A 27,746-nucleotide genomic window follows, 5' to 3' on the forward strand; every position below is an offset into this window, starting at 1 on the left:
AACTGATGAATGATAAGGGCTTGGAACAGACATGTGTGTACATTATGACAAGCTAAAAATTGGTCACCCTACAGAGTGGCTCATTACAACTACTGGGCAAAGGGTCAGTTCAGCGGATTATTCTACATTTCAAAAAGGAGACCATACACTGAAACTGAACATTGTTACCACAGTTTGTACACTTTGAGGAACAAGGTGTTCACTCTGACACATGACTCTGTCAGCATGGTAGTGACATGTCTTACTTTAATCACACACTTTCCCTACTACAGTCAATACTGGTAATTCCTGGCAGTAACTAACCACCTCTTGCAAGTCACTTGCTTGTCCACTGCATTTGACACCTTGCTTTACTTTCCAACTAATGCACAAATCAACTTGAATTCCATGACAATATTTCTCCCCATACCAGCAGCATTTTCCTCTCATCATATCACTCATTCACGAGTATCAAGCTGGCCAACAAAGCATCAAAGATTTGTATCTGTAACACACACTTAATGCATCATTTACAGCAACACTGCAACTTGTAGAAAGTTGAATGGTTGTTACTATAGATGGTGCAATTATCATTATGTATCAAGTATTCCAACTCTCTTAAAAAACACAACACAAGTATCTCGGTCACAGAAATGATACATAGCTGTTTTAAGCTATACTCTGCAAGAGACATATGGCTAGATATATGGCCCTTGAGAATTGCTTTGCATCATTTCAATGCCAAATAATTACCTTTACTTCTTCATCCTTAAGAATCTGGAACATTCCTGCATATTGCAGGTGTTGGTAGGTAACAACATATTGACCACAGCTGCATCTGCTTCTAGTCTTTCATTCTGGTTGGTATGAGATGCCAAGAGAGTCTAGGGTGCCTCGCTAGCTACTCATGGGGCTTGCGTCGTTGGATTCTGTGAGGCTACTCTGACGGTCCAAGCCATAGTGCTTGTTGAGTGGAATGACAAAAACTGTGATGTCATCACCTGAGCCCTGCTTGTTCTCTTTCAATGTTCTCCATCCATTAATCCTCAGCACACCTCGGGCAGCCATGACCAGCTCCTGAGCTGCTGATGCATACCTGGAGGAAAGAAAAAATACATGCACATTTCAGGTTTTTATCATCAAAAAGAGGCCTCAGTCCTATTCAACAAACATTCAATTTATCGTCTTTGAAAGCAATTTACCAAACTACAGTATCTAACACAGATGCACGAGCCTATCTAAAAAAAAAAAAAAAAGCAAAATCAACCAACATAACACTTATGAATCTTCTGTTTTCAAATGTTAGATGTTGCATGTGTATGCTACTGAGTGTTTCATCAAGTATCAGTTACACATCACATGTGATTAAATTTCTCAATCACATGAGAAACAATGCCTGAAGAGCTTACTTTTTATAGTCATCTGGTGGAAAGCTGTCCAGGACTTCATTCACCACTTCAGCCACCCTTTCATTGGACAGGACATCCCACAATCCATCTGATGCCATGATAAGGACATCTGACTCTGTGAGCTCCTTGTCAAAGAGATTAAAGACTTTGACCTGCACAAAATAGAAGGACACGTTGATGTAACTTGATAGTATATAATTGTGAATGCACGACACTAGATAATATGAATGACAAATGCAAGAAAATCTGCAAATTTATGTCACATCAGCCTTTGGCCAGTGAAATATTGGCTAGAATAGAGCATGAAAGAGCATTTACCACTGCTCTAAAATAAAATTGATTTTTCCTATTTCTTTAATACAGAATAACTAAGACTAAGACCACGACTGAACTATAGACAAAGTTAAAGGAGACCTTCGGATGATTTTCAGATTTTTACATTTGAACAACTATAAATTGTTATACGGAGGACAGAGTTTCAGAATTTGTGATAATTGGGATGAAGAATAAGAATATTTTCAAAATTTAGAACAAATTGCAATGACAAGGATGATGAAATGGCAGAGTCCCATAAGAATGCATGAGTTGGGGCTCATGGAAGCAGAACAAAAGAAGAAGGCATGCATAGATTATACACAGGTGAACTCGCAAGCAAGCGGTATTGTTATGAAATTACACTGCTACATTTCTGAAATATGTGAACCTCCTATGTCATCATCCTCGTTCAGTGTAATTTGTTTAAGGTTTTCAAAGTATTGTTTCTCTGCTCAAGAACCACAATAAATTCCACAAATCTATACATGGAGTTGTCGATTTATGTACTACATGATGTGAAATTATGAAAATCGTCTGGAATGTCCCTTTAAAGGACAAGTTCACCTTCACAGACATGTGGGTTGAGTGAATGCAGCAATATTAGCAAAACACATCAGTGAAAGTTTGAGGAAAATCAGACAATTCGTTCTAGAGTTATGCACTTTTGAAGTTTCTGCTCACTGAAGGCTGGATGAGAAGACTACTACAGCTTGTGATGTCACATGAGTACAACGATATAAAGAAAATATAAAGAAAATTCAACATATTTTCACTTTCCTCGCTTAATGAAAGGTCTTTTGACTTCCCTCTTTCAGAAGGCAAGGGGAATAATATTACCCTTAACATACGTCCGTGACGAGTTGAGGAAATGTACACTTTTTTCAAAAAGTAAAATTTTATGAAATTCTCTTTTTATTTGCTCTATGTCGTTGTACGCATATGATATCATACACTGTAGTAGTCTGCTCATCCAGCAGTAACTGCGCAGATACTTTAAAAATTCATAACTTTTGAACGGATTGTCCGATTTTCCCCAAACTTCACTGATGTGTTCTACTGATATTGTTGCATTCACTCAGTCCACATGCATATGAAGGTGAATTTGTCCTTTAAGGGATGTCACACGGTACTAATTTGACCGATCATAAATATATTTTAAATCAAGAAATTTTCATGTGCATGAAATTTTACTTGGAGCAAAGATTCTCAAAAGTAAAATGTACATGAAAGATTTGTCCACACAATGTATTGAATGCCAGTACAAGGCTGTATAAGCTTCCGAAATCAACTACGAGCACCTGTAGTATATATGTGCATTCCTTTTTTGTTTTTAGGGGTTTTTTTAACTACACGTTTGGTAATGTAAGTTTAGTTTTGTTGTGTTTTATATCGGTCAGGAGTGCATATTCAACAAATCCTTACATTACTAGTACATGTAAATGTACTATACTTGTAAATCCAGTAATATTTGGTACTTTGCAGAAGTTTCATGCTGCAAATGTTCCTGGTTTCACAGTACAGGCCTCAATATTAGCGGTGACCCAGGCCCACTAAAAATTGATGTGGGGCTACCAAATTTTTGAAAAAGCTCTCTTTTGGTAGTCCGATTGGGCAACTAAGATTCAAAATGGATCATTACATTTGCTTTTGTTTTGGGCCACCACATACCTTTTCAGGCCACCAAAATTTCATATTTAAAGATCTTAGCAGCCTGAATAGGCCACCAATGAGAAAAGTTAGTGTCAAGCCATTTATAACAATTATTTGTGATATTCTTCTCACAAGAACAAAGATAATTAAACTGAGAGTGTATTTCATCAGAGAGCAAAGTGAAAAACAACTCAAGCTCACACAAGTATGACACCACTGGGGGGAAAAAATCATCATTGTGAGAGGACATACCGAGTCATCTTGTGTAATATAATACAAAATCTCTCCATTCTATAAAGTACAATATCTTAAAACAAAAATAAAATGGAAAAAAAACTTCACTTTTTGATGAATGCACTCACCTCAGGGACAGGTGTGAGGAATGGTTTGATGTAGATGTCAGTGCTGTGGACTTTAAGTTCATGGTCTCCAAATCCTCTTGTTACACCTATTGTTGCTAGTACCCGGGCCTTCTTACCCTCACCATAAATGAGAGGAAATTTCAGGTCAGCCTCTGTCACTTCCTTATATGCCCTGATGGCAGATAAAAGTAGATGGAAGGCTTTTTACAAAAATTGATGAATACATTGTAAATTAACAAATGAGTATGTTACATAAAAGCACAAAAATGCATATCTAAAAAGTGACATACCTTGGTATTTACATGCATACAGATGAATTCCCAATTGGATGAATAACAATCAGACTGGTAGTCATATATTATGTGAACTATACCAACAACATAAACAAATTATACATTCTTATCTGAGTTACTTTGCACTAAGTTTAATCACATTGTTGGTTTACATGACACATACCAATGATACATGAAAGTACTCCTGTGAAATGTTAAATCACATTAACTTGTTACATTACATCAACATCACAATGACAACAAATTGTTGATCAGTCAGTAGCAAACAGTGTGCATACTGCATAAAGACAGCACACAAACAAAAAGAAGCCATGCAGACAGGCGTAAGCTCGGAAGCTCCAACCTCGAAACAAAAGAGCAAAAAGATCTAGCTTCAAAGAAAATCATTTATGATATTACAAAGAAAGCCAAGAAGTTATTATGTGATTAGAGAAGGGCCAAAGGGCACCTAAAGGGACTGGGGCTTGGACTGTGCACTTTGCACACATTCATTCTACATGTACCTCTCCAAATCATTTTTTGGCCCTTTGGTCGTTTGCAAATGGCACCCCTGTGTTTATTTTTATATGTTTCCTGAATAACCAGTAGCACATAAGAACGAATTATTGTGTAGTAATATTGCATATTGTGTTTCAATAACATGTGGACATCAGGTCAAGATATGAACTATCAAGAAAGGACAAAGGAAACAAACAAAATGTAAAACAGAAATAGTCACTACAAAGTACAGTACAGTCTGACCTCTCCTATCCGGATATATCCGGACCGGCACTCATCCGGACAAGGGATTTGGATATATGGAAGACTCGATGTTTCATACACACAGCTGCCTACCAAATGGTAGTAGCTACATTATGTACATTATACATGTACAAAATGTACATGTAACCTATTGCAAGTAGTGTACACTGAAACTTTTTCTTTGCTATCGGTCCCAAATTTTGGGTAGTGACTGTATGAATGCGTGTTATTTAGATGAAAATTTAATGTGAATGTATGCCAATTATGTTGGGAATAATATGTAATTCATGTGAGTTTGTGTAAGAATTTTGTTCGAGTTTGAAATTCCTCTTTCCCCGTAATTATTAGAGTGAAAAAAGAAAACGATCACGCCGAAAAAGGAGGCCGGATAGGAGAAGTCGGACTGTACTGTATGCCCAACTCACCATCCTGTCATGTTCTGGTCCCGATACATTAGTTTCTTGCCCAGGTCCTTTCTTTGGACCCGCTTCTGGAACTCGAGGTGGGAGAACTCATTGCCAAGGAAGTGGGGGTTACAGCTAGCTACTTGTTGTAGTCTCTGTCTCTCAGTGGTGGGAGTGAAGTCTGTTGACATGGGGATGATGTCGTATCCCCGGCAGATGATTGCTCTATATCACAGATCAACAAATAGAAATACACAAATGCACAAAAGAAATACAAAATTTGTCTTAAATATATCATAAGCTATAACAGATTGCAAACTTAATTAAATGATGTGGATGGTGTACTACTTAAAAAGATTCACAACTTGCATACCGCAAGCCAACTTTCAGAAGTGCAGACCTTCCATGCTTGTGTTGTTAAAGCACTTGATGAAAAAGGATGTCAAGATTTAATTTTTTTTTTTAAGTTTAAAAAGTTGACATGCAATGCTTCAGTGTAGATGACACTATACATCAGGAAGACAAAATTGTCTCTACACAAAGAAAGCCTGAGTGATTGAAACGGCTGTTCATTCCACCTTATGATCAATCAAATATTACTGCCTGGAGAATTGGGAACTTGTCACAACAGAAATATGATCTACGGTAAAAAACATGTCAAGTTCTAGCATGTATGCACATACTACATGTCTTGGGGGCTCAAGAACATGAATATAAGAGAGCAATGATGATTGAAGAATCTTAAAGGAGAATGAAACCTACATACATTGTATATGTGGATTGAGTGTGTGCAGAAATATTTGTAGAATACATCAGTGAAGTTTGAGGAATATTTGTTCAAAGATTATGAACTTGTGAAGTTTTGGCACAGCCATCACTGTATAATAAGATAATGATAAGACAATATAAAGAAAATACGTTGAAAATTCAATATATCTTAACTTTTTTGGCATAATGAAAAGAGCACTTGACTTACCTTTTTCCTATAGCAGGGAGAATAATATTACCTTACACATTTGTCAGTAACAAGTGAAAGGAAATGTGCACTTTACATAAAAAATGAACATTTGCAGAATTCTGTGTTCTTTATATCACTGCCTAACTGTGATATCACAAATTGCTGTAGTCTTCTTGTTCAGCAACTATGGTACCAAACTTTAACATTCATAACTTTTAATGGAGTGCTTGATTTTCCTCGCATTTCACTGATGTGTTCTACTGATATTTCTGCATTATTCACTCAATCCACACATACGACTGCATATTTGGGTTTCATTCTCCTCTTATGGTTGTGAGAATGGCAGAGTGAATAAAAATGATCCATAACATGGAAGCCAGACCAAAAAAACAAACAAACAAAATCCATGAATATGAGGCTCTCAGAGGCTCTGACAAGAAAAGGTTTTCAAAATGGTTCTTATGATTTGAAGGGATAATAAATATATTCTTAAAAATTCAAAGTTTAAAAAGCTTTGAGAATGGACGACTTATGGAAAAGAAGGTGAGAAGAATAAAGTATCTCAAAGGTTCTGAGAAAGGAAGAGATCAAAAAAAGACTCTGAGAAAGAAATGGCAACAAAACAACTCTGAGAGGTGAAAGGTAATGATCGCAGGGTTGAAGGGTTAACAATAAAGGTTTACAAGAATATAATATTGTGTGCCTTATTCTGAGACTGAAACATATGATGTTATTCAACATAAGCTAAGGTATGTAATGTCAAATTTAAGCATATCTTACCTTGAGTCACCTGCATTGGCCACATACAGTTTGCCTAGAATGAAGACAGCTACCAACACAGTGCAACCTCCAGGTATATGATACTCAAGTTTTTCCTTGCGCACCTGTTCATCCTGTGGAAATTAAAAAAGATACTAACGCAGTGAAATGAAATCTCTGAAGGAATGTCATGTTGTTATTCATTTCCAGAAAGACATGACTAATCAAAGGACTACTGGCTTTGCAAGTTTGTTGAACAAAAAACGGACGAAAAGGACAATAAATTCACTATAATTTTAGTTCTTTCAGTCACAGCATTAAATGTAACCTCTCTCCTCAAGTACATGAACTAACCACAACCTTTCCTTCAAAAATTCCCAAGCCAGTGTGCATCAACAAGGCAACCCATGGACTTCAAAAGCATGACTGTTTGTCCATTTGTGGACAATGTCTCAATAAACTGATGGTTCATTTGAAAGAAGTTGTACCATTTTCAAGTTACAAACCCTGACAGCTATGACGGTGTCGTGTTGAGTTAAAGTCCACTTCAAGTTTTGTTGGCAAGAGACTGGCAGAACACACACAAAAACAAAAACAAAACTGAAGCACACCAATTCTTTAGCAGTTGGAAGCACACACGCAAAAGTGCTAATTGACCAACACAGCCTAGAGGGAGTACACTACCTATCACATTGGTGTTGGATCTCAAACAACTCTACATAAACTGCCCCTGGTTTATTTTGCCAGTAAGAAAGATACAGTTAAATCTTTTTTTCTCATTATATAAACTTTGTTCAATCTCCAGCACAGATAACTCACCATTTCAACAAATGCAGACTCGAATGCACCAACAATGAGGCTCTCAACAGATACTTCCTTCTCACTGAAGGGCCACTTGTTGGGTCGCTGGTCCCCAGAACGTGTGAATTGCCGCTGTTCAACTGAACTACTGGCCAGGAGGTCATATACCGACTCCAGCTTGGACAGGATTTTATCATGCAGCACCCTTGATGCCATGACAGACACCCCACATCCAGCATGGCCATCAAAAATACCAAAGTATGTGAATGGAATTTGATCTAGTTCCTGAAAAGATATAAGAGATATGATTCACATTTTGATACATTGAGAAAACCAAGCTCACACTGCAAAACAAAACAAGACAAAATTCTGCATACAATACAATGTCAACTGCAAAAAAAAAAAAAAAAAAAAAGCAGTAAAAAAATTGAAAATGAAAGTTCATACTACATGATGTCAATTCCAATTGGCAGAAAGCTGACTGCTACATGCGATGCACTTTAACACAACTCAAAATTGTCATTCTATAAAAGTAATATGAATACCAGTACTTTGAAAGTCTTTCAGCACATGGCCAGAGCCCTGACATTGAAAAAAGACATTTCACGGCCCTTCCAAGACAAACAACTTCGCCTTGAACTGCAGAAAATAATAATCCCATATAACAATACAACCTACAACGTACATGGACAACCATTAAGTGAAACCATTCACTTGTTTCCTATGAATTCCTCAAACCCTACCTGTGAAAACAATATTTGGTAATAATTTGCAACACTGACAAAAGTAGCTATACATTCATGAACACTGTGACAAAGTGTTTCTGTTATCTGACTCTGCAAGGACTACAACACAGAATCTACATATCATGTTGTGCATTTCATGCTGCACTAGAGATGATACAGTACGTATAAATCAGTAAAACATTCTAGTGGCATGCACATACAGTGGATACTTCTGATTCCCCCAAGTATTCTGACATCTTCTACTCAATGTTTAAAAATGACACAGATGACTTATAAGTTATGTCAAGGACATGCTGAAATATGAACTCTTATGCTTCTTTCATGCTAGTCACTCTCAGGTAATCACCTAGGAGCTTCAAAGGGGAATCAAACAGGGAACACTTGCGAGAAATTTCTTTCATCCTTGCAAATGATCTCCCACTTGATTTCTATATCCCATGCATCTGCAGTGTGTAAGTACACGCTATGGTGCATGCAAGACATTTGACCTTCGCTTTTAACACGAGCGTTTTACTGTGATGCCCTTTCATGCTACAACTTCACCCACATGAACTTGTGAGTTTTACATACAGCTTGTATATCAAACAAAGTACAGTCATGTTGTCAGGTTGTCCAATTCTATAGCATGACTCACAACTTTAGAGCATCTATCTGGCCTCTAATGTCATCCTTTTTGGTAGATCATTTCATACCATTCATGCCGAGTCCTAAATTGTCAGGTAAATGTGTCAAATCCATTACACAAGCTACAATGTACTTGTAGATGTGGTTTTCTGTGAAGTACCTATTGAAGGTGAGCTCAGGTTACACTCAATTGCCCTGACAATCTATCAGGAAATAAACATGCACACAAGACTGTCTCAAAAAGGCTTTCTTGAAATGGTACAAAAATTCAACCTTTTTCTGAATCCCGTTTCCTGGGCTTGTGTCCAGTGTTTTCTCCCTGTCTTTGTGGCTAATCACCATGTGCCTGGCTGCTGCCTGGTCTTCATTCCGTTTACTCTTCCCAGCATTCACAACCCTGATTGTGAGAGAAAAAGAATGAGAAACTGAAAAAAAGAGAGCCACACACAGTATATTCACCCATATTACATGTACCTACGTGATAATTCTCTACGGTAGATCTAAATATACTGCATTCTTCAATATCCACAAATCTTGTGGCAAAAAAGGTCCTGTAGCTGGAGGATTAGCAATATTTGTGACTCTTTTTTAAAACAGATGTGAAATACAGAATATTACAGATCCAGTAATCCGTAAATTCCCTTTAAAATTTCGAGGTTAGTTTTTCTAAGTCAAAGAAAATTAAATCTTTCATTTCATATTCTGATTACTAATCACTGGGAAACAGAATGATATGGAAACTGTCAATGTCAGCAGTAATTTATAACATTTCATTACTACTGTAAAAGTGGATATTTTCACGCCATTCATTTTTCGCGCTTGGCCGGGTGAGAAGAGTTTCGCGTGTTTTTAATTCCGCGGAATCAAGACATCAACCAAAGGAACATATGGCATGCAAAAATATTCGCATGCTTTTATTTTCACGCTAGTTTCTGGTTGCACGAAATGCGTGAAAATTTCAACACCGCGAAAATTTCCTCTTTTACAGTAATTTAATAGATTCTAAAAGATTTCTTATGACTATAACTTCCCATAATTCCACATAATCTCTAACCCATAACCAGTGGCAGATCCAAGGAGGAGTGCACCGGGCCTATGCCCTGCCTTTATTTCTTGCCAAAATAAAAAAAAAGAAAAAGAAAAACATGGGGGGCGCGTGCGCCTCCCCCCCCCCTTTTATTTTGTAAAGGCACCGTCCTCTCAACAGAATTCCTGGATCCGTCCCTGCTATACACATCCAGACCCAGCTTGTATTTACTTCCCACCATGCTTTCGACTAGTTTTTTTCAAAAATATCTTGAAATTTCTATTTGTAAACATAAACAATCGAGTATTGTCACTCACAGACACAATGTTGACAAGTATAAGCAGCATCACTATTTTCACAGAAAAGGAATGCATTGACACAGAATAACATAAAATTTCACCGAAAGTCCCTCCTACACACATTACTGCAATGGCTTGGCTACACAATATATAATGAGAAACACTAATTTCCAGAATGAATGCAGCATCTTCCAACTTTGACAGCATGCACTACCAGCTGCTCTGGCGTAAATATGCACATCATTGACATTGCCCTAAAAGGTGATTCTAACAAGCATGCTATATGCACAACCACAGGCTTATCCCTATACTGTAGCAAGAACTGCAGAGATAGGATGTGATAGACTTCCACAGCAACCATAAAACTAATAAAAAGCTATACTCCATCTACAAAAATGTGTACATCCCTATTAAAACAACCAGTAAGTGGTAAATAAATACATTCATTTCTAATAGCAGACTTCTTTTTTGAGTGTTCACGATGAAGGCCATAAAATACAAAGAATCAAGTGGCATCTGACACTCTCAGCAAAGGTGCATGAATTAATTTTTCTTATTCATTTTAATACATGATATCACACAATATCAAGATATGTTCATTAACTAATCAAATACCAACATTCCTCCTGGGTAATGAAACAAGAAGTGAAGACAAACTACATTTCAACTATGTTAATAGTTTCTACATACTTGCATTCAGATGCCTTGTAATTTTGCACTTTTCCTGTAAGTTTAGAATGTGGGTTACTCACAACTGGAAAATATCCATATTTGATGCACTTGACAAGTGCATCAAAGTAAAACATAGTATGTTACATGATTTGCAGTCATGCGGCACTCCAAGTACTGTCGAGGATGACTTACTCTGCATATCCACAGTACCATGGTAACTTTGACAGATCTCTAGGAACCATTATGGGCCTGATCACAATGTCCGTTGCTATGGTAACTTCTTCCGAGCTGAGCTGAAGAAACTCTGCCCTGGAGTATTCATATTTCTCCTCCTTCTCTGGATCGTCTTCTGGTGACTTTTCATTGTGCAATCTGCCCGCATGCTGAATGGTGGCAACATTTGCCATGACATTGCTGACGGCTTGTCGAAAGCGGTGCATTGCGGCTTGGAAGATGTTTTGAAGATGTCACCGCAGTGACACAGCAAGACACAGACAGTTGGTTAAATGGCTAGTTGGATGGCTGGCTGGCTGACTGAGGTGGCAGGTGTGTAGCATAGAATACCTGGTTTAAAGGGAGATAGAAATATAAGAAGGCATTGATTATACATGTATGTTTCTATTATCTTGCACTTGATCTTGACACAACTGTCACAAATTTATGACTTTCCTCTCACATCATAATCACTGCAATTTGTTTCTAACCGTCAAATTCTATTGTGATGTCAGTAGGAAGCCTCCGACCATTCCTTTCCTTTGCAATCCAGTCACTATGGCCTGGCCCTTTTTTGAGCACTCTGCAAAGGGAATTTGGCACAATATGAATTATTTACTATTATCATTATCGGTGCTTCATTCTACTCATACAACTCTATGCTAATTTGCTTGATTTCCTTGACTGGCATCCAGTGCTTTGCACTGTGTAAAAAGTATGTACTTTACTTTTCAAAAAAGTTTAATCTCGCCTCCTAAACTTGGCCCAACAGATTTAATGTAAAATCAAACATTTTACTGGAATGAAACTAACAAGATTGGTTAAATTACATTGAATATATTTGTAGTACTATGTATCATACATCAGATCCATTCCTGACAAAATGTTAGCAGGACTACCATGAACAATTCTCTTATACTCCCATGTCAAAAATCAGACTTAAAAAACAGGGCCTGCACAGTGTTTTTAAAAGTGGGGGCTCTGTTTACTTTTCTGGGACCACTTCTGGGTTTCGTTTAAGTCACTGACAACAACAACAACAACAACAAAAAGGCCTTAAGCACAATTTTCTGATGCCACTTCCGGATTTTATCAGTTGACAAGCAAAAGAAAAAAAAAGGCCTTCAGTGGCAGTCTTCTGGTACAACTTCTGGGGATAATCAGCTTGGAAGAGAACAACAAAAGCTTAACCATGTTTTTCTGGTGTCACTTCCGGGGTAAAAAAGTGGGGGCCCAAGTGGTTAGACCTTATGTATTCCTATGTATAATGCAAAAATAGTGGGGGGGGGGGGGGCTGAGCCCCTGAACTTAATCTGAACATGATCTGATCTGAACATTTTACTAACAGATCTTTTCACCAATCACACTAGAGAAGACATCATCTTTCTTTCTTTTAAGGACAGTTTTATCTCTGGATTATCTATTAAAGAAGCATTAACTAGCTGCTACTGATATCTGCATTACTATCAAAGAACACTAAGCTCAATCTGTGGCATGGAGTAGCAACAGACTGTCCTCGGTACGGGTGCTTGACGTAGAGCCCCACTCCAGGAGGTGTGCAAGGGGAGGGGACCAATGGCAACAGGGTGAACATACAGAGTACAATGTAGGCAAGGATCATGTCACATGTCAGTAAATTCACTATCATCATTGAAGCCTTCAGGAGAATTTTGACCAGCTCATTGAGGCATATATCACTACTGAGGCAGACCTTCTGCTCTGTCAAGGACAGTATTTGGATACTTTTACCGAAAGAAGTGGCATTATTTCAGTTTGGGAATGGCACATCATGCTTGAAGGGGAATACAAGTCAGATTAAAAGTTGAGCATCAAATTGATCATAGATAAAACATTTGCAAAATTCAATTTTCTGCTATGAAAGTGCAAAGAAATAATATCATTCCTGGTTGAGTAACTTCAAAATAGTGATCATGAGATTCAGATATGTCAGGATTTGAAACTGGGCAATATTTGCATTTAGACCAAAAATAACTGAATAAAATATTTCACAATTTTATATACAAACAAATGGCAAGTCGTGAGGGGATGACAACATTGTTTCACTATTTGTACATTCATGCTGAATGCTCAAGAACTGTTTTGTGAAAATTACCGAAAATTAACAATTTCATGACTTATTTCATTTTCATCTGAATTTGACCAATTTTTAATTGTTTTCCTCAGAAAATTTTACTCTTTCTCTTCAGACTAACTTTCTACCAGTCCAGATTTATTCTTTACGAAGAGACAGAAAGTCAGCAGCTTTTGATCAGGAATACTTAGCACAAATGGAAACATTGATTGTCTTGTGTTGATTGATTACCTCTGCCAGTAGGGGAATCCTACGGCCAGCAGAGGTTAAGTTTTCATTCGCTGACAAACTGGAGAAATGCAAGTGCCACACAATCTACTTGATTGCTTCTGCCTTAGCATGAATTCACATTTCTCCAAAGTACATGTATGGGTCCTCATGACATGCACATAAAGTTCATCAATCTTGGTCTTGAATCATACGGATTAACCTTTGATCCACTTTGTATGAAGGATATCTTCTTTATTCACTCTATCTCCCTTACAAAGTTTCATTCCCTTAGAGCAGCATGGATTTGATCTGCATTAAGTTAAAGTGTTACAGGTGTTTGTAACCTTTGGCTGCCTACTGCCACCTGGCCATGTTGTGCATAGCAATCAAATAGAAGCTATGACTGACTGGCAAACCAAGAGGGCAGCCATTCCCTTGCTATTGCACAGTAAGCTTCTATAGTTTCAAGCCTAAAGTCAAATTTTATCACCCTACTATGAGACTATGCAATGACTGATCCAAACATTATTACACCAGCTCCACATTACAATACTGCCCAATACCAGTGATGAAATGAGGAGAAGTAAAAAAATTAAAATGCATGATGTGGATACTGAGTCGAGATGGTCCTGCTGTGCTGACCCAACCTACAACATGTACCTCAGTCACAGTTCCTACACTTTAAATCAAAATACCATGAATATTTGTTGACATACTATGCTATCCCACAGGAGAGTATCTCTTACTACCTCCCTGCTAGAACAAACGCCTAAATAGTAGGGCAGATATGTAACAAAAATTGGTCGAAATGCTCACATCCGGCGGAAAGTATGAAATTTTGCATATAGCGGTATTTTGGGGCGCTGATTTCAAATATTGCCGGATCCAAGAGATCTGATCACGGGGTCGGCCGCCATTTTGAATTCCAATATGGCTGCCATCATAAAACAAATTCAAAGATCCCTATCTTCAGTTCTGAATGACCTGTGGCACCAAAATTTGGTACACATGAGCATTTTGACACATTGAATTTGATGACAGATTGATTTGGAGTGTCTGACAAACATCGAATGGCCACCATTTTGAATTCAAATATGGCCGCCTCGACGAAATATTCAAAATCCCTATCTCAATTTCTCAGTGGTGAGTGACCCTGAAATTAGGGGTAAGCAAGTATTTTAAAATACTGAGTTAAAATATTAACTGATGTGATGTGTCTGACAAACGCAATGCCTGCTATTTTGAATTCCAATGTGACTACGAAGACAAACATCATGACTAACATTCACGGGCATGTCAAAAAGTGCAGCAAAAAGGAAGCATAATGCACCTTTCACTGACGTCACAATGTAAATACAGCAGCGCGCACTCTATCAATTACAAACGCGCGCTCAATCAGGTAGCCTAATTTACAAACCCGAGATAGAGATTTTCAACACTCCAACATGGCAAATATGTATAAAAATTCAAATTGGCTGCCATGCAGCTTGTCAGACAAATCAAATAAGTCTGTTATTGAAGTCATCATATCACCATGCTTTAATCAAATTCCAATGGCTAATGTCATTCAGAACTGAAGATAGGGATCTTTGACGGTGGCCATATTGGAATTCAAAATGGCGGCCGACCCCGTCGTCAGACCTCTCGGATCCGGCAATTTTTGAAATCAGCGCCTCAAAATACCCCTATATGCAAAATTTCATACTTTCCGCCGGATGTGAGCATCTTTTTCACATATCTGCCCCACTAAAAGCTTTCTTGTGACAAACGGGTGGAGAGCATCACTTCAGCTGCCTCATATCTTACAACCATGTCAACAATTCATGTGGGGCTTAATTGTATCGGCCTTGAGACATCTCTGAAATATTGGTCCAGTGGTCATCATTCCTATGACATAAAAAGGGTCCAGGGTGATGTTTCACACAAAGCTATATTTTACTAGTAAGTAGAACTAGAATTAAATAATTTATAAATTAATACAAGAATTAAAGCGAGTCAAACCCTGACCACTCCAAGAAGTCATCAAACAGTCCTGAGTGAAACACAGATAAAAGAATGCAGAGGGGCATTATAAGGCAGTGCCATGTCATGTAGTATGTTTTTTGTGCTGAGGAAAATTATGACCCGTGCTGCTGACCATAAAACTCCAGATTTAACCATGTTTCCATGCAAATATTACACAGGGTGTACTCACTTCTGTTGCTATTATTTTCTCAAGTATGCATAATATTTCAAAATTAAGGTTATAAATACTAGTTTTCTGTCTCAAGTCATATCATTCCATGTCATTTTTACAATCTCTGTGAGACTTGTGAGATAAAACAAACAATTTAAAGAATTACATTCAAATTTTTAAATGTTCACATGGGGTGTACTCACTTCTGTTGTACACTGATACATCTGTATCTATGGCTACCCAAATATGTCATGCCAAGCTGAAAACTAGGTAATTAATGAACACGGCAGGTTGGCTCATGCTCTAGTCAAAATGCTAATCAGATAGAGGGGACATGATAGGTTAATTATTCAATTACACATTATCTGGGAATAGGTCACATTACTTCATTGATAATTTAAAGCCCAATATCTGACATCTTTAAATAAGTTTATCTTACTTTCACTCAAAAGATTCTTGACAACCCTAGGGCCTGTTCAGTTTTCCCCAGGCTTCAAATCCACACAAGCTCACAAAATGAAATGCAATCTAAAAACCTCACAATAGAATATGACATGGCTTTTCTATAGCAGGAGTGCCATGCACTCAAAGTAGGGTCTGACAAATTTTCAGAAGTATTAATTTTCCTCAAGAGTGTCTAACATTTCATTAATAACTGTTCAGTTTTCTGAAATGTCAATGCAATACTATGTATATACTGTATTGCAAGGTCTTGAGCACACCCATTATGTGCCATTTCTAACTTTGTTCCGAAAAGCAATTAACCCCCATTCATTCCTATGACCTGTAGTTATCTGCCCGTATGCACTGAATGTGAAAATGCAAACAAGCATGCCTCACAGAGGCATTTTTGTCACCTGAGACAGTCGATCATTGAATATTATGTGTCTCTATACTTCCCATTCAGGCTCCCTGGAGCAGACTCCTGACTGAGATCTACAATGTAAAATTTACACAAGGGGTCAGAGATCAGCATGAGAATGACTTCATGAGTCATAGACGGATAAATCAAGTGTGGGCTTGCCATTATTAAAAGAAGGTTGTAAAATACAGGTGAGGCAAACAGGGTGGGAAATTACTATTCATAGCAAAATGACAAACTACAACAGTGTCTCAACCTCTCGTTGAGGTGACAATTTACCGATGTGCAGTTATGGCGGTTGGACTTCCATGTCCGAAGTGGCTCGAGGTTTCATCCTCGCAGGCTGGAGTTGCCTTTAATACACACAGCTGCTTACATGGGTTTCAAGATTTACCCACAGTTGACCCACGTTAACGTCGTATATTAACGAAATCACCACGGCATAAAAACTCTACCTACCCTCCATACTATACCATTCATTATCAGTAGACACAAATGTGACCCTGCATCACAAAACAAACAGAAAGTCGCCAGATGTGAAATTTTAGTTAAAGGCATATTATGAAAGAGCAGACTCTAAGCTTTAAAATGACGTGTAACTCAAAGCTTTAAAATGACGTGTAACTCAAATCCAATGGACTCACCTAACCTATCTATATATTGGAAAGAAAGCACACACTCAGGAAAGGTGTGGACTGAGAAAAGAGGCTATGAAGTACAGTGTCTATTCAAGCGCTTAATCTTCACCAAGCCGTGCTGGCTGTGACCTGAATGGGACAAAAAACAGGATGTAAACCGCAGGAGTAACAACAATGAAGGAATTATCAGATTGAACTGAATTTGAGCATGCCTTATTAACACATTCTGTTCATAAGTAATCCCAACTTTCAAAGCAGTAGCATCATTCTTTCAAAAGTTATTAGAGTTGAAAGTGAGGAGTGTGTACAAGGTTTTTAAGAAATGAAAAGTGGACTCTAAAGACACACCTAATCACACTATTCTACCAAAAAATGTTCGAGATAAACTGCTAAAAACACACTTTCCTGCCCATTTTATGATCCCAAATTTTAGTATAATGGAGAAGAAGACTTGCTCTTTTAGAAAATATGAAAAAGTCAAGATCGGCTAGGTTGACCCATTTCATCTATTTTCAATCCTCACACAAAATCAGTGTGTGCGACTTTTTGTTCGTTTTGTGATGCACGGTCACAAATTCAAAATGATTCAAGGTTACTAGTGTAGCTATCATTTTGATGTCTACAGAAGAAATTTTTTCACATAATTACACTACAGTCTCTACTGATACAAAACCATTCTGACTCCAGTTGAGCATTTACCTTGCTTGATAACGCTCCCTACAGTGTTACAATATCGATACAAGCCCTTCAGCGCTTGGCCTGAAAATTTAATCATAATGCCAATAACCACCATACACTCTGTCTTCCAACAAATTCAACCGCCTTACCAGGGTTCGAAATTGGCGATGGTCCGCTGGCCATTGGCCACCCAAAATCACAAAATTCTGAAGTTACTAGTCCATCTGGCTAGCCAAAATATTGCTTCAGTGTCAAAATTGATTCTAAGTAGTCCGCCTGGCTAGTTAAAAAAAAAAAAAGTTAAGTGCGACCCCTGCTAGTTTACTAAAACAGTGCAAGGGGATAACTTCTCTGCATTACAAGTTATCACATAATTTTACAATGCATACACTGTACATAATTCAAGCTGTTCTCAAATAGCTTGCGTTATACAATGAGAGGCGGTTTACATAAAATATCTCGTCATTTTACCAGAACCACTTTTCCTTAGCGGAGTACAGTTTCAAATAATAACTCTGCATAACGACACAAGGGATATAATAAAATTATTCACTTACAGTTTTAACTGATGACAAGAAGCTGCTGTTTCCCCAACCTCATCGCGTCGGCTCAAGCCGTTACCAGCCGACCCTAGCAGTCTAGCTGCTGCAGCTGCTACAGACCCCATATGAACGGTCTTGCCTCTCCAAGATCTCAGCTTCAAGTGACAAAATTTTCCTACTACTACTGTTATGCCCTTCTCAAAAATCCTGAGCTACTACTGACAGACAAAAGGGAGTTATCTTCACCTGGATAGAAACATGCCGGTGTATAGAAATCTAGAGTAGCAACAACACATTGCTGAAATACTGAAATGCCAAGCTGCCAGTGAAGAGCAGCACTGAGCTGGAGGAGCCAAGTGCTAACATAGAAAAATGCTAATCACTCACAACTCTATGTGCCTTATAGAGACAATAACAACAACATATGCTGACTTCATGAAAACAACCTTCGTGGCTACGCATTATGAATACGAACAAATATCAGGGAGAAATTACTTGTAACATACTGACTGTATTTATATACACCAGTCAAGTTTTATTGAGTATTAAGCCCTGTCTAAACAGACCTTCTCCGGTGTTCGCCGGCAAAAAGATTACTTACAAACATCTTATCCGTTCATGGATTTGAAATTTGTGCGCATGTGATGTGTACGCATGCGCTGGCCGTAGTATTCAGTGTATGTAGCTCTCCCAAGGTCCTCTCGACCGAGTCACATTCAGTCATCAATTCGAACAGAAAGGGACTATTGGCAGAACCAAACGTTGCCCGAAGCCTGTTTTCAATACTTCAACTTAATTGGTAAATCTTCAAATTGAAGAAATTTTTAGATTTTAAGTTTATATTTACCCGCGATACTAAATCTGTCATGATCCTGAATGCTACAATGCGAAGCCCCATTACGCTATGCGTATGGGGCTGCTGGTCGCAGTTAATTGCATGATTACTAAAGACATGAGAGCACTTTGGGGCGAGTAAGTCTCACAGTGTTAGTTATATGAAAGGTACTTTAACCTGACACACAAACTAAGAAAAGGAAATTCAGGGAAACTTTTGAGGTACCAAAACTTAATATTATCTTTAAACGCTGGGTGCCCCGTTTCAACAGGCATTGCTCGAAAACCTTCTGCGGGGAGGATACGCTCTTCTTGGCCAATCAGATTACAGATACTCTGAAGATGAAAGGTTTTATGACATACAAATGCATGTTGATTTGTGTCGATTCCTGATACCCTCCACATCACTTTTGCAGTTAAACGAATACCTAGAAACAATCTATATATTCTTAAATGATTTTTCTTCTATTTTTCTTCTAATTACTTTGGATACGCCCACAAAAAGACCTTCCAAACCAAGATTCTGGTTGTGACCTCATCTGTCAATCATTGCTAAAGTATTGATATGTTTAACAAAAGGGATTGGAATGCACCTTCCCCTCGACTCAGCATAACTTGCATGTTTCTGTGATATTAATGTGACTATTCAAAAGACAAAAGACTAACAAAAGCTAAGTTTGCTCAGTCTTGGGGAGGGTGCATTCCAATGTCTTTTGTTAATCATATAGTACTTCAGCATTGATGGACAGATGAGGTACCAGAATCTTGGTTTGGAAGGTTTTTTGTGGGCGTATCCAAGTAATCTGAAGAAAAATAGAAGAAAAATTATTCAAAAATATACGGATTGTTTCTAGATATATTTGTTTCACCGCAAAAGTATTTTTGTACGTTCACACACATACACGCACACACACGCACGATTACCGGGTGTCCCAAAAAAAGCGGAACGGTGGATTTTCAATACCTTGCCTTCTGAATGTGATATATTTTTTGACATCATTAGAAAGAGCATCTTCCGCAAAAGACAATGATACCAAAATCATTAAATTTGGGTGGGTACTTTTTATTCTACGCCAATTTCTGTAAATGCAGTCATTTTCAAATTTCGCCAGATTTTTGCGACTTATGAGATAATAATTTGGGCGCCACATGCGATCCATACCGATACGGTGGATATTGTGTAAGCTTGGTGATCCGTGTCAACAAAAGATACAGCTTTCACATTGGGCGCGGGCCAGGATAAAAACAGTGTGTGTGTCACTCTCTCTCTCTGTGTCCCTGTGTATGTGTACGCGCCCAATGTGAAAGCTGTATCTTTTCTTGACATGGATCAATGAACTTACACAATTCACCGTATGGAACGCGTGTCGCACCTCAATTATTATCTCATACGTCACAAAAATTTGAAAATGACTGCATCTACAGAAATTGGCGTAGAATTAAAAGTACCGAACCAAATTTAATGATTTTGATGTCATTGTCTCTGCGGAAGATGCTCTTTCTAATGGTGTCAAAAAATATATCACTTTCAAAACGCAAGGTACTGAAAATCCACCGTTCCGCTTTTTTTGGGACACCCGGTATAACCTTCAAGATTTTTAAACAATCCTTTATTAGACATAAACATGCATTCATTTGTATTTTTTAAAACTCTTATATAGTTATTATTAATTTGATACATATTTACTCAACCATACATGTTATATGCACGTCACATCCAACACAATGTTGACTCATAAAGATTAATATTTCTTTTAATGTTATGTATTTTTCACAATGACATTGATTTTGTATTGCTGTATATTTCTTATGAATCTTTCATGTCTATCTATGTTATACATGTGCTTTGTGTAATTATGTATGAATTGATGTTGGTAACGTGTATGCATGCAAACAAAATAAATATACAGAAACAAACAATAAAATCAAATTGAGGGTATCATAAATCAACACTAATGACTATTATGCATTTGTATGTCATAAAACCTTGAAGCATTTCACATGCACGTGAGGTTTGTGGGTTTGAGCAGAATGTGCGAAGTTGGCACGCCATTGACTGAGTCGGACGTGCGAACATGGCACATAAAGAGTTAAGGATCTTTCAAAAAGAAATAAAGTAATGAAATCAGCCACATGTTCAATCAGAGCACGTCCATTACAATTACCATACCAATCAACCCACAGTACTCGATGAGTGTGACGACTATATAGGTACAATACACACAGCCCAATACACGCTGTGCAGAAGTCATCGTGCTTTGCACAGCGTCTGGTCACGCTAATACATAGGGAGAGTTCGTAGGATTTGTGTGGTGCAGCACTGGTCAAATGACACCTCGGGGGAAGATTCACCCCGCAAGCATCTTAACAGACACCATCCCTGGGTAGGAACCACCTGAGGCTACCCCACATATCTACCCTGATCGATCGCAGGGTAAGATTTTGCCCAAGGCTACCCCGAGGTTACCCCACGGCTACCCCGAGGCAGTCCACTGCGTTGCATCTTAAGGGCTTTTTACACTTCTGAATTTTTGCTTAATCCCGTACCAATGGTGGGGCTAAGGGGGGGCCTTAGCCCCACCATTGGTACGGGACTATCCTTAGCCCACTTTCTGTTTACACTCGTTTTTGCCAAAATGGGCTAGCCCCACCGATAGTCGGGTACTATCTGGCCCTACAAAATAGCAGGGTTAGGCGGTGCCAAGCAAGTGAGTGTAAACAGAATGAAAAAATAATCCTGGGCTAAGCGACGGAGACGAAGTCCAACCCTCACTGACCAATCAGAAACGAGGTAATCAAGTGCTGCCGGTGCGTGCGTGTACGTGTACAGTAAACAGCGTAATCATGAATATTCATGTGGTTTGGAAAGTCCGGGGCTAAGAAATACGAGTGTAAAAAGGTCAGTTTTCTCCTTAGCCCCGCACAAGAGATAGTACGGGACTAATTGGCCAGTGTAAAAAGCTGAAAAAATCGGTACGGGACTAACGATAGTCCTGGGTCAGAGAAAGTCCGGGGTTAAGAAACACAAGTGTAAAAAGGGCTTTAACAGCTAGACACAATCTTCTCATGGAAAGATTCTTCACCCAAGGCTACCCCGAGGCTACCCTGCATTTTGTGGCCTGTAAAGATGGGCTATATAGTCCATGGGCCAAGACCAGAAAAATGGGTCATTGGTACCACCTGAGGCGGCAAAACCTTTTTGGTGTCATTTTGTTTGCCGGGCATAGATATGCTTATCAAGCTATGATAGCTTGATAAATGAATTTTTAACCAATTTGGTCTCGTTTTTATATCTCTATACTTCTGAATCGAAACTAACCGCTATACAAAGAAGAGCACTGTCTTCTGTATGTCCACAGGTGCTCTGTTGTAAATGCGGTGCACTTAGTCTTTATTCAAGGCAGCGAAGGGAATATCCAAAGGGTTATGATGTCCACAGCTGTCACGCGGTGCGCTTAGTCTTTATCTAGAACAATGTACCGTTATCATATCTAAAGTTCCTAATGAAAGGGATTATCTATACTGTTTTTATGCTACCCTCTCAACAAATACATCAGTTTTAAACAAAAATCACTCTGTTCATTTGCAATATCATTTACAATTGTATTATAATGTATTGTAGTGTACCGGTACATTGTTTTTGCATTATCTTTCATTGCTGGATGGAAAATAAAGCGACACTGGTGTGGTATTAGCATTTTCACCGTAGAGTTTTCACCGGAAAATTATAAATAATGGAAAAATACGGTAAAATTCACGAGGAATTGTTTTTTGTTGTTGTTGTTGTTTTTAGATCAGGGATAGACACTGTATTATAAGCTTTGGATATTCCCTTCGCCGTCTTGAATAAAGACTAAGCGCTGTGGACATCATAACCTTTGGATATTCCCTTCGCTGCCTTGAATAAGGACTAAGCGCACCGCATTTACAATCACAAGATCAACGGATATAAGAATCCGTAAGTATTATCCACAAACAATATTAACCATTTGAAGGCTTTAATTTTATATGTGAAGAGAACAAGAAGGTTTTCCAAAAGACTTACATAAGTCTGATACTGTGAGTTATGCAGGTAATTACATTATTATTATTATTATTATATATATATATATATATATATATATATATATATATATATATTTTTTTTTTTTTTTTTTTTTAGGTTTTGTTTAATTTAGATTTGCACACTGCACAACCGGATGTTTGCTTATTACATAAAGTAAAATTGTGAATTAATTGTAATTTATGTTTATTTATTGGAAAGTAAATATGGAATAATTATTTTTAATGTCCATATATCGCATTCGGGAGTCTGCTTGTGCACCATATATATAGCATTGGGCAGAGGGTCCTGAGTGCGGCAAATGAGGGATCTAGGTCTGTGTGCGCGACCGAGAAGCCTGCTCAATGTAACGAGCCGGGCTGATCAGAGTTTGCCATCAGCATGCACCAGAACTTATTCGCCCCATCCGTATAACAACAGACATATAGCACGCATAAAAATAATTGCAAAAAGTATATTATTTGTGAGTAATTAGTTATATGTAAAATAATGATATCATAAAGATAAAGGCGTAAATATTCATATTTGAATGACGCGCCTTAAATATAAAAACAACAACAACAACAACAGAACATCTGTGAACATACAGAAGACAGTGCTCTTCTTAGTATAGCGGTTAGTTTCAATTCAGAAGTATGGGGATATAACAACGAAACAAATTGGTTAAACATTCATTTATTATGACTAAGCTACTCATTTGGAAATGCTATCATAGCTTGATAAGCATATCTATGCCTGACAAACAAAATGACACCAAAAAGGTTTTGCCATCAAAGGTGGTACCAATATCAGGCCTGGCCCATGGACTAATAGAGTGGTGACGGATGTAACCAATATCTGCGTTTGAGGGAATGGAACTATATGGCACAGTAAACACCTGCATTGCAGTTATCGCAGGTACATTGTACTCCAATGTTGTCGTTTATTTGATGCCAAGATGAGTACCTACACTCATGACCATTTCTGCACCATACGAATGCAAGCTACCAATACCGGTACTCTGCATTCACAAGCACACATTAAATATGCGATTTGTGGTACAGGCTCCAAGATGACTGCTTCGAACGCGTTGGTTGTTATTTTGATGAACTCAGTTGTGCCGTGTTTTGAAACCAACACCCCTACCTTCCATTGATAATACCTGTGAAATGCACATAATGCTCTTCCTATGTGCACTGTGCATAGTCACATGCATGAAAGTTCGTTCTTTATGCACAATGCTATAAATAGAGGCGTGTCGGTTTCAATGTACAGTGTCGATGTGTTGGACACCTATCACACTCCTCCCTGGCTTTTTGGAAAACGATGTAAATTTTCCATGTCATTTTGCCCTTCATAATGGAATTTTCAGGCAATCTGTGCCAGGAATATGTCATCAAACAAGTAGTTTTGGGCGTCCATGCAATTTTTTTTTTCATTCTTGTGGTATTAATTTCATGATTCTCAAGTGATTTATCTGTGTTTTGATACTTTTTAAACATGTGCGAATGTGTGCAATGTATGTGCAAGAGTGTTTGAAGTGCATAGATCAATGTTCTTATTTTTATGAATTCTCAAGTGATTTCAATTTATCTGTGTTTTGATACTTTTAACATGTGCGAGTGTGTGCAATGTACGTGCAAGGATGTTTGAACTTGAAGTGCATCTATAGATCAATGTTCAAAATGTTAGATTTTGGTGGCAAACAACCTACCCGATACTTCTGCGATGTGCAGTGAGGCTGTGAGGGTACATAAATGTATAAATGGGTTACAAGAGTGAGATACAGTAGGGTGCAGTGCCTATACGCGCTGTGCATGTGCTGGCAGGAAAACGAGCGAGACACACACTAATGCAGTGCCGTGGCTCAGCCAATCAGCAACGAGGTACGACCTAGTGCACAGCAGAGTGGAGAGTGCCTGAGAGAGAAGATGCCAAGATATTGAGAGCCCGAGGGGAGGAAATGTCAAGATATTTTGTAGCTCTCTCATCGCTGCGATCGCACAGCGATAGTCTAGATATCAATATTCTGTGAGCAATCGGGAGTGAGTGGTGGAACAGCGGGCATTCTCAGTGGGTTCTGCGGCGACATGAATTATGCATGTCAGGGATCTGTGCTTGCGCTGTGTTGACCGAGGCGCTGCTTAAACTGTGTATTCCAATATATGGCATATGGCAGGCAAACTGTAGTGGAATAGCCCTGCAGATGTTGCGACTTTTGTACAGCGATAGTGCTGTGTTTAGTTTAAAATATCATAGGAGAGTGGATCGCATTACCGGACGCTATTTTTTCGTGGTTCTGAATTCTGTACTCAAGGGGATGAAATTTTGGCTAAAAATAGCACCAGTTATTCACAAAGTCTTGAAAATTACGAACTCGGCACAATTATAAAAATTATTCACTCCAATTTTTGGAAAATAGAATTTTAATATACCCCTCTCCAAAAAGTTGTCTTTTTGCAGAGTGTTAAATCACATTATAATTCCAGACATGATTTTCGTAATGGAATAATCGAAGCTTTTCGCACCTTGTCCTTGCACCAGAATCAAAATTCATATCCACGATTCACTGTACACATTCTACACGAGAGGTCGACAGAGAAAAAATCGGCGAATGATCGAGGCTCAAATTTCTTATTTTACTTTAAAATGTCGAACTTGAAAATTTCTTGACGTTTTTACATTTTTATGTCCATATAACGCTCTGTGAGGCTAATCTACAATTACAAAGTCCCGCACGTATTGAATGTCATAGTATGCAAAAATGTGCACATCACTCAGGAATTACCATGCTGTCCAGTAAAACCATACCAGTACCTGTTTTACACAGCTGGAAATACAATTCCAACCATGTACAGCACTATTACAAGAAATGCATTTATAGATTAAGTTTACACTACAGTGTACCGGTATTGCTTTTGAATCATTATGGCGAGAAACCTTTACTGGATTCCAGTGTCTAGATCTAATTAACAGTAACACTCACTAGCAGGGCCAGCAGCAGGCAGGGTTTGGGTTGATGTTGGGGACAAATCAAGATATCCTACTAACAATACCTATCTTTGTAAATTATTATGTCGGGGGTTCTACATGCATGTAAATAGTAATGCCTCAACCCCCCCCCCCCCCCCCCCCCACCCCCTTTTTTTTTTTTTTTTTTAGATGGGCATGTCAATCACTCAATATACTATAAATTATAGCCATCCATTGGCATTGGCAATATTACCGGTATGCAGATTGTCACAGCTAGTGTGCTAGCACTATATTATATTATCTGTAAACGATCTTACCAACGAGTTCATGAAGCGCTGTCGCCGTGGACAAGAAATTACTGCACAAATCGATTTGTTGATCAGGTCGCATGAGGGTCGAGGTCTTAGTGAGGTCTTGTTTAGGCCACGGCCATCCCAGCAAGCATTCCGCAGATCGCAGATTTCTATACTAACGCTAGACTCTATTTGTGATTTACAGGAAGTGGACAGCACTAACAACAGTAACGTTAGACATCTTTTACTTTGCTGAGACTGCAGGACCTAGACTTTACATAAAATCTCTACTTGTCCAGTAATCAGGTATAAAGCTGCTGCATACTCTACTGGCTTCATGCGCATTTAAGCTGTAGAAATCTGGCTGACTTACATCTCAGTGAGTGGCGTTCGCGAAATCCGACTACAGCGTAGCCTTGGAAGAATACCCGAGCCGAGGCCCGGCCCTATATTTACCTGTGTACCTGCTGACCCACACCACAGTTGCTGCACCGCAATGACTCCTTTGGGGCGAGCCGAGTTTGTTGACATTTCGGATGCCGATATAATGACAGTTGTCGAAAGATGGCGCTACACTAGATTGAGATGACGGCTTGGTCTCGTGTTGGCTCTGAATGACGATACTACCAGTACTATCTCTCTTCTCTAATACAGGGACTCTGACGACTGACGGTGATTAACGTTCTTGAAATTGAAGTTATTCTGCATAAATTACCGTCGAAACTGTGTTGGAGAGGGTACTCAACGCAATCGGAACTCCACTTCAAAGGGGTGTGGAACTCGAACAAAGCGTTCAGCAATTCACAACTTGAACATCGCAGCCGCGCACCGATCCTGGACACAGTTTTATTATTGTGTCCATTCGAATTAATATACAAATAATATATTTCGCTTTGAGAGTTTCTGTTTAAAACCATGGGTAGGCGGTGACTAAAAAAAAAAAGTAATGCTGAGGATCGCAGCCTCGAAATGAGTCCCTACTACATGTATTATAGAGGCACGGACAAAGTCCATTGTAGTTTTAACCAGAAACTCTAAATTATTGACAGGATATGTCTGTTTTATTTGGATCAAAAATTAAAACAAAACTGAATCAAAGTTTATTCATGCAAACAAATATTATAAAATCGCACGCAAGACGCCAAACTGCACGA

The 27,746-nt window shown here is 38.4% G+C and overlaps 1 protein-coding gene across 2 annotated transcripts; it reads right to left on the reverse strand.

Annotated features, from left to right (window-relative positions):
- Window positions 1–27,061, reverse strand: LOC139745574 (protein phosphatase 1H-like). 2 transcript variants are annotated; one of them, XM_071655969.1, is made up of 9 exons: window positions 26,966–27,061; window positions 11,232–11,603; window positions 9,315–9,438; window positions 7,690–7,956; window positions 6,892–7,004; window positions 5,175–5,378; window positions 3,716–3,887; window positions 1,389–1,540; window positions 1–1,075 (listed from the first exon to the last, which is right to left on the reverse strand). In XM_071655969.1, the coding sequence occupies exons 2-9, from the start codon at window positions 11,477–11,479 to the stop codon at window positions 877–879; spliced, it is 1,479 nt and encodes a 492-aa protein (XP_071512070.1). In that variant the 5' UTR covers window positions 11,480–11,603; window positions 26,966–27,061; the 3' UTR covers window positions 1–876. The 2 variants fall into 2 exon arrangements, with proteins under 2 accessions (XP_071512070.1, XP_071512069.1); XM_071655968.1 differs by lacking the exon at window positions 26,966–27,061 and adding an exon at window positions 26,617–26,947.
- Between the last annotated feature and the right edge of the window lie 685 nt (window positions 27,062–27,746).

Source organism: Diadema antillarum, unplaced genomic scaffold, assembly GCF_040938485.1.
Source record: "Diadema antillarum isolate AM-2024a unplaced genomic scaffold, OU_Dant_1.0 seq00001278_RagTag, whole genome shotgun sequence".
NCBI lineage: Eukaryota > Metazoa > Echinodermata > Echinoidea > Diadematoida > Diadematidae > Diadema > Diadema antillarum.

Coding starts and splice junctions, on each gene's coding strand:
- LOC139745574 (XM_071655969.1), bottom strand. CDS start 11,479: ATGCACCGCTTTCGACAAGCCGTCAGCAATGTCATGGCAAATGTTGCC. Junction 9,439..11,231: donor TGGTACTGTGGATATGCAGA/GTAAGTCATCCT, acceptor TCTCACAATCAG/GGTTGTGAATGCTGGGAAGA. Junction 1,541..3,715: donor TCCTCACACCTGTCCCTGAG/GTGAGTGCATTC, acceptor TATTTTGTGCAG/GTCAAAGTCTTTAATCTCTT.